General features: G+C 34.6%; 1 protein-coding gene across 1 annotated transcript in view; it reads right to left on the bottom strand.

Annotated features, from left to right (window-relative positions):
• EPC1 (Nucleotide-diphospho-sugar transferases superfamily protein) overlaps positions 1-16805 on the bottom strand; it is a 64346-nt gene extending 47541 nt beyond the window's left edge. The window contains exons 1-2 of the mRNA XM_089795412.1: positions 16348-16805; positions 7795-8185 (exon numbers count right to left, since the gene is read on the bottom strand). Coding sequence (XP_089651538.1) covers positions 7795-8185; positions 16348-16595 — 639 coding nt within the window. The 5' untranslated portion in view covers positions 16596-16805. The remainder of the gene's footprint in view (positions 1-7794; positions 8186-16347) is intronic.
• Positions 16806-18794: the final 1989 nt, after the last annotated feature.

The raw sequence follows: 18794 nt of genomic DNA, 5'->3' as shown, positions 1-18794 counted from the left end.
AGTGTAACCACTTGAAAAGATATTCATATAGCTCATCCATGTGTAGTGAGGCTAAGAATAAGAGGATGGATGCTGAAGGTCAGGCTGGTCTTCAAAGTGTTTTGAGATCCTCATCTGCTGGAGATGTTTGAGGTGATAAAGGTTTGAATCACATGTAATGTCGAAGATAGATTTGCTCCAAAATCTGTATATGTTAGTATAGAAATAACAGAGATAATAAAATGTTCTTTAACTTGAAATGTAAATCGATCCTTTGATGTGCTTGCATTAATTGATTTCGATACCTTGTTATGACGGGCGGATCAAGTATACATATCACACGGAGGGGTGTGAGGGTGAATGGGCATGTCTCCAAATGGAGAAATGAACATTCACCATCACATTGGTTCAGTGTTGGTTAATCATGCCCGATTAGTTATAGACTTAACACAAGTCTTAATCATGTATTACCGATCATTATGAACTGCAGCCCGATATAATATAGATCGATAGTGATCTTAAATCAAAGGAAACAGAATAAGTTTCAATCATATCTAAAATGAAATCTCAGACAATATATATATATATATGATCATCGGTTTCAACTGTGCAGAGTTTTATATACTGCTATTAGATATATATATATATATATATATATATATAGTATGTGCATAATACTGGTATACATACATAGATACATACATATATACATATATATGTTGATCACAGTTATTGTCAAACAGAAGCTACATGCTTTTTAACACTCCCTCTTAGCTAGGTAAAACAAAGTGCATATATATAAGTTCTCCTTATTGGAAAAGTGATATCATCTAAATATACTTAAGAAAATCAAGTCTCATGATATTCTTTCCAGTTATGGTGTGTACACATATATCAAGTCTCATGATTCTACCATAAGAGATCATGGTATATAATAGATATTATGTCACATAACATCCACCATGAGTTTGAACTTATTGATCTTCAACAAATATCACATCACATGATATCTATCAACATGCTCTTTTAACTATCATGATTTGTCCAAGAATATCAAGTCATATGATATTCATCATGATAGTAATCTAATAATTATAAAGTCGTCACCTTATAGTATTAGAATCAACATTTCATCATAAAAGATTGTCACCTTTTGATAATGTACATAGGGTAGGCCCATAAGTCATAGAATCGCACCTATGACAAAAGAGTTTACACTTTAAACATCTTTATTAAAATAATACAAATTTACAAAGTTGAGACTCAATCTCATAAACTTACATTTCAACCATTCCAAGTTTCTTTCTGAAAAGATCAACCTTCACTTTAGGAAGAGCCTTGGTGAGAAAGTCGGCTGTTTGATCACCTGTATTAATATATTCCAACTGAATAGCTCTCCTTTCCACTATGTCTCTCACATAGTGGTAAGGAATTTCTATATGCCTGGATCTATCATGAAATACTGGATTCACAGATAACTTGATACAACTATGGTCATCATAGTGAATAGTGGTAGGTTTCATAGGCTCACAAAATAAGTTAGAAAGCAATTTTCACAGCCACAATGCTTTTCTAGCTCCCATCGATGCTGCAATAGACTCTGCCTCAGTAGAACTCTGAGCAACTGAAGCTTGCTTTCTACAGATCCATGAGATCGTAGCTGAACCTAAGCCAAAACAACATCCTAATGTGCTCTTCTGGTCTTTTACACTTTTAGCCCAATCAGAATCAATATATCCATGTAACTCCAAGCTAGTATTTTCATATTTAAGTTCATACCCAATAGTGCCTTGAAGATACCTTAATATATGCTCCAAAGCAACAAGATGAATTTCACGAGGTTCACACATGAACTGACTTAATGCATTAACAGCATAGCAGTTATCAGGTCAAGTATTCACAAGATACATTAGAGACCCAATTATCTATCTATATAAAGTCGGATCAACTAGTCTAGATTCAGCACTTGCTTCCTTTAGCATGTGTAAGTTGGTTCCTGTGGGTGTTGACATAGGTTGATAGTTTCACATTCCAAATCTTTTCAAAATATCGACAGTATAGTTCTTTTAATGTAGGAAGATATTACCAAACTTCTGATGAACTTCCAATCCAAGGAAGTAATCCCTAAGTCCATTTCAAATTCAAAAGCCAAACCTTTCTTACGCTGATTAATGAGATGTTCTCCTCCTGTAATCAGAAGGTCACCAACATAAAGAATTAGATCAACATATCACCTTTAGTTATTTTAAAGTATAGATTTGGATCAGAAACATTCTTCGTGAATCAAGACTAATAAGATATTTATCAATCCTTTCATACCAAGCTCGGGGAGCCTGTTTGAGTCCATATAGAGCCCTTTTCAATTTACATACATAGGAGACAGCATCATGAGTCACAAATCCTTCTGGTTGTTCCAAGTATACTTCTTCAATTGTTCCATTTAGAAAAGCAATTTTTACATCCATTTGATGGATTTTCCAACCTTTAGCTGTTGCAATAGCTATTACAGCTCTAACTGAGGTATACCTGGCAACTAGTGCAAAAGTTTCTTCAAAATCGATTCCTTCCTTTTGAGAGAACCCTCTAGCCACAAAACAAGCTTTATATTTTTCAATGCTACCATCTGCAGCATACTTAACTTTGAAGAGTCATTTGGAAAAAACAATAGATTTTCCTTTAGGTCTAGGAACTATATCCCAAACATCATTTTTTAGTATCGATTGATATTCTTCCAACCATTGCATCTTTCCAAGATTGATGTTTAAGTGCTTCTGAAGTATTAAGAGGTTCAGAGTTTGGACTCTCACACATGAATGCATTGTATGTCAATTTTCGACGTCTTTTGCTTTCTTTGAAAGTCCCTAAAAGTGTTGCATATTTATCTCCTTCCTGTATAATATTCCTTGCCCAAAGTGGCCTTTTAGAATTATTATCAAGACTATCTTCTTAAGTCTCAAGAAGGATCTCAGTTTCATTTGAAGTCTCTTCAAGGTACTCCCTCTGAATCTCAAGAGTAGGAGCCTCTTATAGGGAACGGGATAAGTCATCTATATCTAGTTCATCTGAAGTTTTGGCTTTTCCAACAGCAATATCTTCTTCAAAGATGACATCTCTGCTAAGTTCTATTTGTTTCTGTCCAGGAATGTAGATTCTCTACCCTTTTACTATTTCACTAAAACCAATAAAAAATCCTTTTCTTCCAATAGGTTCTAACTTTGTCCTTTTCTCCTTAGGTACATGAACATACACAGGACATCCAAATATCCAATAAATGACTAATGTCAAGTTTTTTCAGGAGTTTTGTTGCCCAAATGTGAATGAGGACATCTATTCTGAATATAGACTATTGTATTAGATGCTTCAGCCCAAAATGACCTACTCAAGTTCTGATCATATATCATAGCCTTAGCAGCTTCTACAATAGTTCTATTTTTCCTTTCAGCAACTCCATTTTGTTGAGGATTGTAGAGAACAATGAACTCCCTCTTAATTCCAATGAGTTTGCAGAATTCTTTAAATATTTCAGAAGTGTATTCTTTCTCATTATCTATTCTTAGAACTTTAATTTTCTTTTCGGAGGAGTTTTCAATGATAGATTTGAATTCTTAAAATTTAAAAAGAATCTCCTCAGATTCTTTGCTCTTAAGGAAGTGTATCCATGTCTTCCTTGAAAAATCAACAAATATCAGAGAGTACAAGAACCCTCCTATGGATGGTGTAGACACGAGTCCACATAGGTCAAAGTGCACTAGTTCTAACACATATTTAGTTTTGCTCAAACTATGAGGAAATGACTTTTTAGTGTTTTTCCCAAAGGCACAACCTTTGCAGGATTTATTGTGAATGTGGCTTAATTTGGGCATTCCAATTAACAACTTCTCCATAGATGTTAGAGCACGAAAGTTGATATGACCTAATCTTCTATGTCATATTTCATTTGAATTTGAAGTCTCATGAACAAGTGCAAGATTTATCTTAGTGCAAAGCTCATATAATAGTCCTTATCGTACTCCTATTGTTAGCGCCTTTTTATAGTTGAATTATTAGGCCATGCTAGTACCTTAACTTCATTAATGCAATTCTATAACCATCATCTTCAAGTGCAAATATAGATATTAAATTCCTTTTAATACTTGATACATAAATAACTCCAAAAAGCTGAATAGAATTTCTGGATTTCAATTTGATGGTGCAAGTCCCAATTCCTTTTACAGAATGTGCAGAATCATCATCAATTGTAACTTCATCTGTTTCTATTTGCATGCTTTCTAGGTTATCTTGATATCCAGTGATGTGTCTTGAAGATCCATTGTCAATTATCCAAGTGTTAAATTTGGCTGATATTTGACTAGACAATGCTGAATAGAAGGCATATTTCTCAAACTCTTGACCTTTATTTGATTTATCACTTTTCATAAATGATGCTTGAAGTTTAGATCAATCAGGACAATTTAGTGCATAATGTCCATATAGATCACATCTAAAACATTGAATTTTGGGCAAGTCTTTCTTCAGTTTTGACTATCCTTTTCCATTAAAGTTTCTTTTCCTTTTATGTTCTTCTTCTTACCCTTCTTATGAGAGTTGGTGTTAAGAACATGAATGTTTTCATCTAAGGTTTTATGTTTTCCTTTAATCATTAATCTCGATTCTTCTTGAAGACAATCCAATCTCAATTGATCTAGTTTTGAAATTTTAGATCTTGCATACCTTGTACAAAGGACTCCCAAGAATTTGGTATTAGGGATAACTCTAGGTTGTCAATCTCATAACTAACAAAAGATAATTGATCTCTCAATTTTGTGATTCTCATGAAGATGGTGTTCACGGTTTCTCCTTTATTCATGTTGATATTATTCATTTGTCTTTTAAGAGCAAGTTTTCTACCAATGTTATTTACTATGAATGCATTTTCAAGAGTTTTAAACATGCGCTATGCTATAGCATGTTTTGCCAGAATAGGCACTATGTGATCTCGAACGGCATCCACAATTATCTTCATGGCATTCTCATTATTTTTTATCCATTAAGTGTTCTCTAGATCATCTTTAGGTTCTTTTTCTTCTCTTACAAAAGATTCTAATTTGTTTTCCTTTAATAGCATCATTAGACGAAAATTCCAAGATTCGAAGTTATCAGCACTTGTAAGATGATGTTCGAATCTTAACATGTTTGTCCTCTTGAAGAGTAATGAGATACTGCAATTTAATGTGAAATCTGGTCTCTTAAACTTAATGAGATCTCTCCTTAACAAGGCTCTGATACCATGTAAAGTGTCTTTCCAGATTTCAAATTCGAGGCTGACTGATGCAAATCTCTTGATTACAGGTATGAACACCGATGTCAAAGAATAGATTTGCTCCAAAATCTGTATATGTTAGTACGGAAATAATAGAGATAATAAAATGATTTTGAACTTGAAATGTAAATCGATCCTTTGATGTGCTTGAATTAATTGATTTCGATGCCTTGCTATGCCGGGTGGATCAAGTATACATATCACACGGAGGGGTGTGAGGGTGAGAGTGAATGGGCATGTCTCCGAATGGAGACATGAACATTCACCATCACATTGGTTCGGTGTTGGTTAATCATGCCCAATTTGTTATAGACTTAACACAAGTCTTAATCATGTATTACCGATTATTATGAACTGCAGCCCGATATGATATAGATCAATAGTGATCTTAAATCAAAGGAAACAAAATAAGTTTCGATCATGTCTAAAGTAAAATCTCAGACAATATATATATGATCATCGGTTTCAACTGTGCAGAGTTTTATATACTGCTATTATATATATGCATATATATAACAGTATGTGCATCATACTGGTGTGTGTGTGTGTGTGTGTGTCACAGTTATTGTCAGACCAAAGCTGCATGCTTTAACATAACTGCTAAGTGGGTCCTTCAAATGCTTCTAGAAGATTGTGTCAAACGAGGGGGGCAACTAGTTCAATGAGAAACCTTACAGAACTTTTTTTTTGGTCCTTGAACATGCAACTCTAAGATATATAATCCTGTCATGGGGAGTTCACCAGGAGAAACCCCCACAATGGGCAATATTCATTGTTGAACACTATGGCAAATTCCTAGGCTCAAGAGGATGGCTGAACCTGAATCTTTTCTTAAAATCTCAAGTGACACAAGAAAAAGAATCTGATCATTGGTCGGTGAGTTTGGCTATAAAGTTGGACTCCCCACTACCAAGGCACCTTGTACATTAAAGAGAATGCCATAGGAGCATCTAGAGTTTAAGATCTTTCATCCAGATGGTGAAAAGAAGCCTCCAATGCTCGCAGGACTAAAATAGTCTGAGTATCTGAGAAAATAAAGTTCAGAAGTTTGCTAGCAAGGCACACCTTGAGGATAGTGCTAGGCATGTCAGAGATTCCCTTCAGACTTGGGATTAAATGACAAAATCTGGAAGGAAGAGAAAATCATGGAACTTGTAGATGATATTTACCCTAAAGATGACATAATCTAGAGGCAGAGATTGAAGATTTGTTGGACACGTGTTTGACTTCAAAGATAGAAACATAAAGTTGTTTCATTCAACTACTGTGAAATGAAGACCAATCTCTATGCTCCTTAGATTGTGAATCTGGAATGACAGAAAAACAGAACTGTTGTGAAATGAAAAAGTTGTTATTGGACTGTTTGAGGACCTGCTTTCAAAAGATGTGGAGAATAGGTTCAAGCTCAATTTCAGTTGGTCTCAAACATTCAAAGTATTATCTTCAAAAGGCTGAATTTGGAGTTATCTTGTCAGAAAAGCTATGTTTGAAATACTGGGTAATAAGGCACCTAGTCCTATTAAGTTGTCCACAATTCTTCTTCAAAAATTATGGAGATGGTTGGTGCAGATTCTGAAGTATACCGATACACTCAAATTACAATCCCTATGGAGGTTGAGTTTTAAAATAATGGAATTTTGTGAATCAGTTTCTGGATTAGATTGTGTGACAATTTTTACCATCAAATACACAATCTAATCCAGAAACTGATTCACAAAACTATGATGGATTGTGGAAATTTGATCACATTAATAATGGAATTTGTGAGAGGGAGACAAATTCTTCATAGGATGTTTATGCATAATAAACTTATACACTCCTTAAACAGCAATAATATGAAGGGGATTTTTCTGAAAAAACATATTCAAAGACTGCAACAGCATAAGTTGAGATTATCTTGAGAAAGTGCTTTAAAATATTTGGCTTTTAGGGAAGCAGGAGATGATTGGATTGCAAGAACCTTGCAGGATTATTCATATTACTGAAGGGACTACGACAAGGGGATCCCCTTTCTCCCTGTTTGTATATTAACACGTTTAAGGGAGTGGGAAGAACTCATAACAAGCAAGAAGAAAATGGAGCTTGAAAGGAATCAAAGTGTGTGCAGTGAGTGAATCTTTCCCTGTCTTCAATTTGTAAATGATACCATGCTTTTTGCCAAGCTTTCCCTGAGGAAGTCTAGATGTCTTTAGGAGATTGGCATTCTCGGTTTTCTTTGATTTGAATAATGTTTGCCATTATAAAACATCATCACAAGAATAAGCTCCTCAAAAGACAGTGCACACCATAACCCAAGGGCTGATGCTTGTGGTATGAAGCCCACCTTTCTCTCTAAAGAAATTGCCATAAACTGACTACAAACAAAAGTGAACTACAAAACACACTAAAATAAATAACAAAAAAACATTGGGACCTGATTACGAATGTGAAAAATCATTCTCTGTGAACTGTTGTTAAGGTGTGTACTAAGTGATACTAACCATCATAGAACAAGAACCAAACTAAGCAGTGCATACCTTAACCCAGTGCATGCGTGGTACAAAACCCACCATGCTGTCTGAAGCACTTTGCCAGACACTGAATGCAAACTCAAGAGTAGAGCAAGGAAATATAACATCATCATCAACAGAAAATACAGCATCTGATTTCAAATCCTTGATTGGCCTAAACCTATTGTTGAGGTTGTCCACTTCATTTAGATTAAATCTGAAGTCAGGTTTTTTATTGCTTTGAGATGTATGATGCACAATTCTTCTAAGATCAGCCTGAAGAGTCTCAGAGGGTGGTTCAGTCTCACTCCAGACAACATTTATTCCATCAACACTACTACAACCTGCATAATGTGAAACAGATTGCTTCAAAAGGTCATTTCGCTTCCAGGTATTAATCAGCACTGTGTAACCTTTCCTGCACAAGAAAAAGACGTGGACAATAACCTTTGTTAATCTTCAAATAAGCATTTCATAGAAAGAATTCTGAATTTCATTCAACAGAAACCAATTTAACAAAATCTATAAAATAGTCTTGTATAAAAATATTCAATTTGTTAAACCTTAAGTACTTGATTCCTAGCTCTAGATTCCTTCATTTTCCATTCTTTGGAGACAAGAGTTAGCTAATATAATTATATAACATTCAACTGTTGCATTTATACGTTACATCTTGTGGCGGAATCTACATAACAGAGTACACACATCCTATAATATGGTAAAATTGGGATTTTCTAAAAAGAACTTCTAGAGAAAGTTTTAACTAATATATAAATTATAACTTATTTGTCTTTTCTCACCTTGGAGAATAGAAAATGGTAAAAAAGAAATCAGGTATCTCATTGATGTCACTAGAGCACAAGTAACAGTGGCAGTTCAAAACCTATAAACAGATGATGTAAAAAAATTAGCTTCCTTTACCAGATTGGAAAATAAGCATCTAATCCAACTTCCATTATCTTAGGCATTTTGTTACCACCAATTGAAATTATTTCTATTTTGACGACACATTTCTCTCCCCAACCCAGAAGTCCATGCAATGTGACTATTGTAGCACCCCCAAGGAAGCTTTTCGTTTTAACTTTTCAGGCAACCCTTTGCTGTTAGAAAAAGTAATCAGGCACACTTGTAATTTAAGGCAAGAGGTTTCCAACTGCAGTTGCTACCACAATTTTTGCTGGATATATATCTTTCATAAGTGTTGATGAACATGCTAACCCAGTAACAAATCATTTGACTAGGAAAACAGCAGAGCATGGATAATGTGTGCACTCAACTAAAGGATTTAGATGGGGAATAACTGGGACAAATCATGAAATTCGAACTATAAAAAAATCTGAGCCGGTCCACAGTTTATAAAATAATCAAACGACAAGACAATGATGAAATAATACAGCCCAGAACACCAACAGGAATATACACACAGCTGGTGGATGAAGTGAGAAGAAATCTCACAGCAACATGGATATATCTCCGAAAATTCCAATTTTTGCAGAAACCTGTATAGTTGTAAACTTTTCGATCAAGACTGATGGTAGCTTGCTCCACATAATATTTGCTAACTCAGCTATATTTTACCATCATTTCAGGTGGAGACTCCCATCTGCAAAGCTTGATAGAAAGACCAACTCCATCACTGAGGGGGGATGGCTGGAGGTATTAGAGCCCACCTTCAGCTCCTTCAAAGGCATCCATTTCACTGAAGCTTTGTGTGAATGAACAAGTTAAGGATGAACGGCTCCAATTCTATGATCTATCCCAAGTTTATATCTTCCCTGGTCTTGTCCTAAACAGTTTGGATTTTCTTACAACACAGATGTTCCACGCAATAACTGTCAGAGATATTCTCTTCAGGACTATCATTCCTTTTGTTTCATGACTTTCTTTGGCAAGGAATTATCCAATGTTTTATCAGTTTTAGTCCACTGAAAAGAGTTAAATGCAAAGGATGACACTGACAAACCTCACACCTCCTTCAAAAAGGAGAAATTAGTTGCAGTTCAAAAACATTGGTTCTAGCTTTAGAGATACCCTCCTATCAAATCCTCTTACCTGGGGAGGTTTGATTGCATTTCAGCGAATTTCAAGCTACTAGTCTATGTTACTACAATCATCATAGCAATGAACCTCCCTTGGCTTATACCCCAATCATTTGAAAAGTATCTGCTCTATATAAGTGGGATATACGAAAGGAAGATAAAGGAACTGCCCATTGTCATCTGGCTAAATCACTGTCTCCATGTCATATTGACAGAAATTAATATTACTGATTTATAGATTTGACTGTGAGGCTACAAAATTATGGAGTCAAATCAGGAAATCCATAATATTAGTTATTAAGCACAGTGGAAACTTCATGGTTTTAGTTGACGGAGATTTTAAATTAGGGATAGGCAGAATTTAATAGCCATTGGAGACATTGGCTCTGCTTTCAGTATACCATCACTGGTATGATTTACAATTATAAAGGTAGTAAACTGGAAAAGTTATGTACAACTGATCCCCTAGGCAATGGGCACGTAGTAAACAGTCTGTCCAGAAGAAGCGTCACCACTTTGTTCCACAGCTCCTTTTAAGCCTGATAGACTCACAAATAATTTAATGCCCAAAAAAAATTTATAAGTGTGACAAATCTTAGACCTACACCTCCCCACCTAATGGTTGATAATTATGATAGCATCTTCTAAGCAAGGAGAGGGGCACTTTTTGTTTCTTTCATGCAATTCCAAGGAAATACTGATTAAAAGAGTAACAATCGGAATTGCTTGAAACAATCGAAATAAACTAGAATAAGCATCCTGAATCATTCTAGCAGCCTGTTGGCGTTGTGAGACAAAGCACAGTTGCATCAGCAATCAAAATCTTCCAGCTAAGCACCATTTGCCACCAAGGATTAAAAGATATTCATTCAACCAATGTCACTGTGCCACACTCTTTGGGTGGTTCTTTATGAGCTATTCAAAAATTAAGGCCACTTGACACCATTTAGCTTTTCAGCTTGAGAGTTTGCGATGAACAATGTCAACCACCGACTTCATTAAATCCACTGAATTTCTTCTGCTACAAGTTTGAAAGTGTTATTTTTGCAAAGATCATAAAACTCGAAACCCTAGTTTGATCTTTCTCATATGTGTTTCAGAAGTATATTTTCTATTTGTCTTTCTGTTAATCCTTTGATCAGCTACCTTCCCATGGAAGAGAGAATGCATGGGATCCCTAGCTTCTCAACTTCTGAGACAGCACCATCTACAAACATTAGAATTATATAGTATCTTTGTCGCTACACTTCATAGGGTTAGCTAGAGTTATCATGAGCTATGACAAGAGGGAATCTCCTTACCTCAGATGCCTAGAAGATACAGTACCCGTTGGACAATCATCAATCAAGAAGATCTCAAATTCTCTGAGGAGTCAGGCTCATCTAGGATCTTATCTAAATCCACCCTTGAATACTCTGAGGTATCAAACTTATCTAGGATCTTATCTGAAAGCCCTCCAATTCCTATGGCATACGTGTTTTTCATATCTATTTTTAAAACCATCTCTGCTTTCTTTTTGTGATTCAAGTGAAGAAGTCTATATGCCATTATTTTTTATACTGACTTGTAAAGGGTTTGCAGAGCAGTGTTGCGTAATGAGGAGCCAAAGTGAAGTACTTCTTTTTAGGGGATAAATACCAAGAAATTTATATTCCAGTCTTCAAAAACTATTTTCTTGATTCGGGATTTCTCTGCTGTCTATTTTAAACGCTGACAAATTCTTACAAAATTCCTGCCCAAAAAACCTGAGGCCTATTAATTGTACAGGTGCCAAGATTTTATAATTATCAGCTTCACTAATTTAAATTGGATTCTCATTTTTGTGATAAGCTATTTTGATAATAACTATTATATTCCTTGGACTTTTCTAAATCCTCTTTCGTCATTGATTATAGTAACATCTTTACACTTCCTCTCCAATTTGTTTGATAATTTTTACTTATCTTCTCCACATCCATGCTTTTCAGATGGTTGATTCTGTTGATGTTCCTTATGGGAATATGTGTAGAATTTAGCATTTCTTTCTCCCTCCTTAACTCACCACCCTAAACTTTTGTTTCCAAATTTTAGACTACTTATAAATAATTCGCTATAAAAATTAGTTCTCATCCAAATATTTTTGTATAAACTGAGGACACAGCACAAATTGGGAAACATATCAAGGGCATCCCTTTTTTCATCAGTGCATTCCAGGACATCCAGTTGGTGTTTCTAGAAGAAGGGAAACCGAGTCATCCCTCAAGCAACTTGGGGATGCCAAGGAGTCTCATATGGGAAGGACTGAAGAGCATCTGGTCCGCTCAAGATAACATTTCAGTTTTAATTTTTTATTATGTCAAAAAAATTCTGAATCTGCTCATTTAAGCAACACTGTCAAATCCAACAACTAAAATGGCAGCAACAAAGTTCAGCGAAGGTAATTTCAGCAGCAGCAATCTCGATGCAGCTTTAGGAGTATTTTTTGTGTGCTAGGAGTGTCTTGAAACTTGAGTGCTTATTTTCTTCAAAGATTGACATTGATAAGGGCCAAAGGTTATATTGCACTAAGAAATATATCATAGTTTGTAAGCTCAAACTCAGTAAGAACTTGGCAAACCAAAATTTTGACTAAGGCTCAAGATTTGGAAAAAGTTTAGTAGATAAAAAATTTACATAATAACACAAAAAACTATAATAATGGAGAGATGCATAAGAAAGGATTTAGACAGCACATTACTCTGCTATGATCATAGTAGCATTACTCAAAATTGGGACGGACTTGGCAAACTAAAACAAAAATGAAATTCAACTTCTCAGAATTCAATTTGGAGATTAAAAAGTGCTGAAAATTTTCACAAATAAGTGGAAACATCTGTGATTATTTACATTGTTTTTTTGCAATTTTTGTCCAAAACTCTCGACCATCCTTCTATTAAAAACCTGCAATTTTCTGTTGCAAATATTGTTTCCAGAACTAATTTCTGAGTTTTCTGGCAAAATCACAAATTTTTCACTTGCTGTAGCTATGCTTCAATCACTTAGTAATCAATGCAAACCACTAGGAACCTAATTACTGAGGCATGTTTTATAGACCCACAACACAGTTTTTTTCATCAAGCAAATCTTTGCGAAAAATTGCCAAGAAATTCAAGGGTTTCCGAATTGATTTGGCCAGCAAGCCCATAGCTAGTTACTTGCGAGGAAGAAATTTTACAAATCCAGGGAGAAATCGCCAAGTTTGTAAACTAAGAAGCAGAAAACTGAGCAGAGACTATTAGAACCTAATTACACACACATTCCAGATTGTCAAACTGTTTATATAATTGTCATTTTCACAAAGTTTTTTGACTAGCATGGATGTATCATTATAATTTCATTATTTTTGTAACAAAGAAACGATTGATTCATCTATCTCACAAATATGTAATTTAGATAATTATGTACATGTGATCATCATAACTCATATTGTTTACATGAGAATCTACAGTCTGTTTACCCTTTCTATATAGTTTTGCTATACTTGTGTGTCTTAACCCTATCAGTCCCTATGTCATTCACAGAAATTTAGGTCTTCTCACACCATCCTAAATCCCCTATCTCCCATCCCCTTCCATCTCCCATTCTAGCTAGCTAATTCAATTGCTAGAATTGTTTTACTTTCACAGAAAACTAAGGTCTTAAGATTTATCTTGGTCCCTAATCTCACTGAGTTAATTTCTCATTTTTTGGTTCTGCCAGTGTAAATATATTCCATTTGATCAGTTTTTATGATTAAAATTGATTATATTTCTATTTGTGTCTATCTTCTCTTCATTTGGTTATTTCATTCTTAATAATTTGTCATTCTTCATCACATACAATGTAACCTGCATTTTAATATAGTTAGACATTTAAACATTATAACTAAGAGGTTTTCAATTTTATGGATTTGGTTAGTTATTGGAATGTGGGATCCTAGGATAAACACTTGATACTATAGTTTTAGCCATTGCTACCAGATTTGAAGAAATTGATTTGTTCAGGAGGTCAAACTAAACAGAAATCCCAAATTTTCAACATAAACCAGTAAAATTCATGTACAAATTGAGAAGTCCAGACCTAATCAGTGAAGCCTGGTCAGTCCCAAAAATGGGATCCACCAAGATTTGGCAACTATGGTTCTAGTTGACCTTTTATATCATGGTTTTTTAGGTAATCTTCTATATGGTTTTGTATTGGTGAGCTTTCAATCTTGATACCAAATTTTAAAATGCAACATTTTGAATCAACATTTTGGAATCTGATAACAGATCATAAAGTACAATTCTAAACATTTACACAGTTATCACCAGAAGCTCTTTCAATCAATTCTGTAGACTGTCAAAAAATCACGTCTCTGAATGAAATAAGAAATTTGACACTGGGCCCCCTCAGGAGCATACAATTTTGCAACATATAAGCTGCCACCAAACAATTTTGCGTATGAAGCAAGATATATTGGGCAAAAACAAACGACTAAGTTATGTTATCATCTAATGTACCAAAAGCACCTCCTTCAGAACTCTAGTTATTCACAAATGTGTTATGGACTTAACTGGCATAGATCTATCATTTGATTACAAATCTAAGAAAAATATGCAGGCAATAAGGATCCAATAGAGAGATGGTGAATGAATTAATACCTCGTTCTTCCTCCACTTGCTTAGTGCAGTGGTTAGGCCACTACAGAAAGGAAAATTTCAAAGAAGGGATTTTCTGGTAATGATGAGGGGATTGATTTTCGCGTTCTTGCTTTAAATCCTAAACACACTGATGGTATTCATCGGAAGTATGAAAGTACATTGGACTCTACTTTGGAATAGCATTACAAAGGAAAGATGAGGAAAATTGAAAATCTAGTTTTCCGTAAATGTGTTTGGAGTCGGGTAACGAGAATCAGACTCAGATCGGAATCAGCAAGGCCGAATCGAATTGCGAATCAGCCATGAATCAACCATGAATGGACAAATTTAAAAAATTCTTGAAATTTAGTGAGTAACTTATTTTATAAACCCTTTATCACTGATTCAATTCACCGATTCACAAAAGATCATTTGGCTTGAATCAAATCCACGAATTGCGTGAATCACCGCAATTCTCATTACTAAGGTTTGGACACAATTACTATAGACCTGTTTATGAATAAAGGAAACATGAAGACAGAAATCCAAAGAAGAGATGATGAATGAACTAATGTCTGGTTAGGTCTCCACTTGTCCACTACAAAATGGAAAACTTCAATAGGATGAATTTTTTTGGTAATAATGAGGTGATTGTTTCTTGAAGTTGACCCCTTAAATCCTGAACACGTTTGTGGTCTTCCTAGGAGGTAGAGATAGGGTTAAACTCTAAAGAAACTATTTCAGTGTTGAGTGATTTGGTTTTTGAAGTTGAAGATGAACTTGCAACAATTTATTGACCTCGGGCTCAGGAATAAAATTACAGAGGAAAGATGAAGAAAATTAATAATATAGTTATTAGACAGGAGTGCTTTAGTTAAGTCCAGTAACTAAAAATAAAGCATCTGAAGCTAAATCTACTAAGGAAAGGAACACAAAAAGTTAACGTGAAAAGGAATGAAATGGAAACCATACTCACTTCCAATTAAAAATATTATAAATTATAAGTTATAATTTGAAAACAAAAATTATCTGGTCCAAGGGATCCTAAGGTACACTGGTAGCAGAGGATACTTATAGCATAGCCCAGGTTGTGATTTCCTTCACATAAGGCAATTCTTGTGTTGAAACTGGTTATAATACCCCACAGTTGATTTTCTGACTACAGTGTACCTCGAGTCACCAAACATGCCACATATTTTATAAAATTATAAGTGAATTTAAGTAAAAATATGTTGAAATTAGGTAAATACTATAGCAAATGTGCTGAGTGGTTACCAAGTGTGCCGCATGTCTCTGATAGATTTATATGCTGAAGTGTTGAAATCCGGTAAAAGCATAGCCCATTTGCATTAAGTGTTACAATTGGGAAAATTACAATAGCAAAAATGCTAGATGCGGCGTATCATACGTGCAAGCTGAATTTATATGATATTGAAATCGGCGAAAATAACAAACAATCCCAGCGTGTTCAAATTAGGTTAAAATTCTGAAAAGTCTTGGGAGAAGACAGCAGGATCCGTTTTGCAGAAATTGTACTCCTAGGTAAAAAACTCGGTGCGAATTGACAGGTGAGATATCGTTTGATAGAAGGCTGGGTGCAAGTATAGGGGTACTTTGATGGATAAGAAACCCCTGAAAACCAAAGCAAGTGATTATCCAGAAAAACAGAAATTTAACAAATACAAAAACTATGAAAAAATAATTCAGTAAAAGTAACTCATTCTTGAATATGAAAAAATAAAGCACTATTTCCACTCGTTATATAAGAACGCTGCCAAAATAAGCAAAACTGGAATTACCAGATCATTATAATAATAAATGAATTTCATGCCTGGGGCGTGGTATCCGCAATAAGTACTTCAAATTCTAAGATCTCCTGAAATCTGCAAGGGATATTTCAAACTTATCAGGAAGAGGAATACCTGGATTGTGCGCGTGCCGGCTGGGGAACATGATGTTTCCATCCCATAAACGATGCGGCCCGGCCGGCGAGGAGAATAAGAGCAAGAATAACGCATATTGGAAGTAATATTTTGATTCTCACAGAGCCAATATGGGTGAGAAAATGCCTGAGCTTCTGAACGAGCAGCAATCTGTTATAAGGGCCTCGCATACCTCCGGCCTTTTCTTTGGCAGGGGAATAGGGAAGACTGTTGATATTAGTAGACATGCCGATCCCATAATACGACGCTTCACGCCCTGAAATTCATGCTCCACGAGAGAATTTATAAAAATTCCCCCTCTCAATTATTGTTCTAGAAATTATTGGGGTGAAAAATAATTGAAAATTTGCTACGGAGAGGGGTAATTGGTATTCGATCGCGTAACACCTGAAGCGAAAGAAAATTTTAAAAAGCTTGTGGTTTGTTGATCTTCTCGTCTGGTGACGATGAGAAAGAAAGCTTTTGACAATGAGATTTGGCTGTAATTCCACTGCGTGACGCCTTGCTTACCGAAAAAAAAACATGTATACCACAATCTTTTTCCTTTTTTCCAAATGACTTCAAGTTTTCGTTGCGGCAGAGTATTTTAATGAAATATATTTTACTTATTTGTGTTTTAATATTTTGTTAACGTTTAGTTTATGATTTAACTGCAACTTGGTTGATTTCCCGAAGTTAGCTTTGACATTTGCTCTATTGGTTCCAACAGTAGACGTGTGTTATATACTAGCACTTGCACCTTAAAAAATAAAAAATAAAAGTGCAAGGTGTACGCTGAAGGTTTTTGATTTGGAAGTAGAAATAAAGATTTATATAATATAAGAAAATCATATAGAAGTGGCATTTTGTGAACATATTGAATTGTAGAATTATAACATGTTCATAGTAGAAATCTTTAAGGAGGACCTTAAATTACAATAGTAGAACAATGTATTTTATATTTGACATTTTCTGTTAGTTGATTATCTCTAGTTGATTATCTAGGAGTTGAGTTAAGTGAGAGTGTATTTCTTCAATAGTGATTGGTATATTGCCTTCAAGTTTTCGTTTAATGAGAGTAGATGCAAGTGAATAGCTATGATGAATCATCATAAGGTAGTGTAGTTCTATTTGGGAAGAGAGTGGTAAATGGCATGTTGAACAAACCCTTTATACTGTATTTATCAATGGGGTTGAACTTGTAGGTAGTCATACAACCATCTTGTTGACGTCATTTCCTACATGTAAAGATTCTTTAATGATTTATAGCTCATAGCATTCGTTTGGTGTGGCACTTTTTTCTAATTCTCAATTAAGAGGAATTTTATATCATGAATAAGAATTTTGTAGGATGTTTTATTCAAAGAGAGTTTTATTTGTTGAGGAGAAGCATACTGATTGGAAATAGTTGTGCTATGAAAAAAAATCAAAGTGGTTGAATGGATGTGCCCTCTCTTTTTAATATAGAAATGTAGAAGTCAAGAGAGAAGAGAAATGTGAAATTGTTGAAAATATAAATAATGAATATTGTATTTAAAATAGAACTGAATTTGTATAAACTAAACCTATATCAATATTGGGTACACCAAAGGAGCAAGGATTGAGGCAACTCAATGATTGCAAGAGATCCAAAACTACAAAACCTCTATTTTTGTAAGAGTAGTATAAAAGAAGTCATTGATAAACAACAATGTGGAGCGACACAAGTGGAGTATGTACTATGTACAATTTAGATAGGCTTGGAATGAATGTCGAATGTTTGGAGCATTTCCTTCTTCATAATACTCATCCACATACATTTCCCTGAGGTAAGAACAAAAGCTAAAAAAATTCAAATAGTTTGTGCATGGATTTCATTCAAATTTTTTGTCATTGTGACAATTTTGAAATCTTTAATATCCTATATCTTTATGTCATCTCAAATTCATAAGGAAATATCATTCATTGATCAAGAATCTCTCACCTCCTTCTACCACTTGTCAAGAGACTATAATGCACATGCATGCAAACCAATCCTAGTAATTGATTTTATCCTCCAGCCCTAGATTTAAGAAAGCTTATCAAAACTACATGGGGATCCATCACTCATCATACTTGGATGATTTAAGATTTAGTAACATCAAAGTAAAGAGCATATGCATTCCAATACTTCAACCATTGGATTTCATTACAATGATCCAATGGAGCTGTAATGCCTGTAGTGCCTGCCCTAGTTTGCATTTTGCTATTGTGGCCGAACTCTTTTAGGATAGTTTTATGTTGATGATTATTAGTAACATTATTTTGAGATATCATATATTGTTTCAAATTCAGTTGATGTATGATGAGATTACTTGGTACTTTATATTTTATGTATGCATGATGATTATTTAGTGATTTCAGTTATTGATGATGATTAGTTAGATGTTTTATTATCACATGTGTTTTCTTATGGATACTTACCCCAT

The sequence above is a fragment of the Cupressus sempervirens genome, chromosome 8 (genome assembly GCF_028749045.1).
Source record: "Cupressus sempervirens isolate cs-2001-9-10 chromosome 8, ASM2874904v1, whole genome shotgun sequence".
Classification (NCBI taxonomy): domain Eukaryota; kingdom Viridiplantae; phylum Streptophyta; class Pinopsida; order Cupressales; family Cupressaceae; genus Cupressus; species Cupressus sempervirens.
This window is presented reverse-complemented; position numbering and strand designations above follow the sequence as displayed.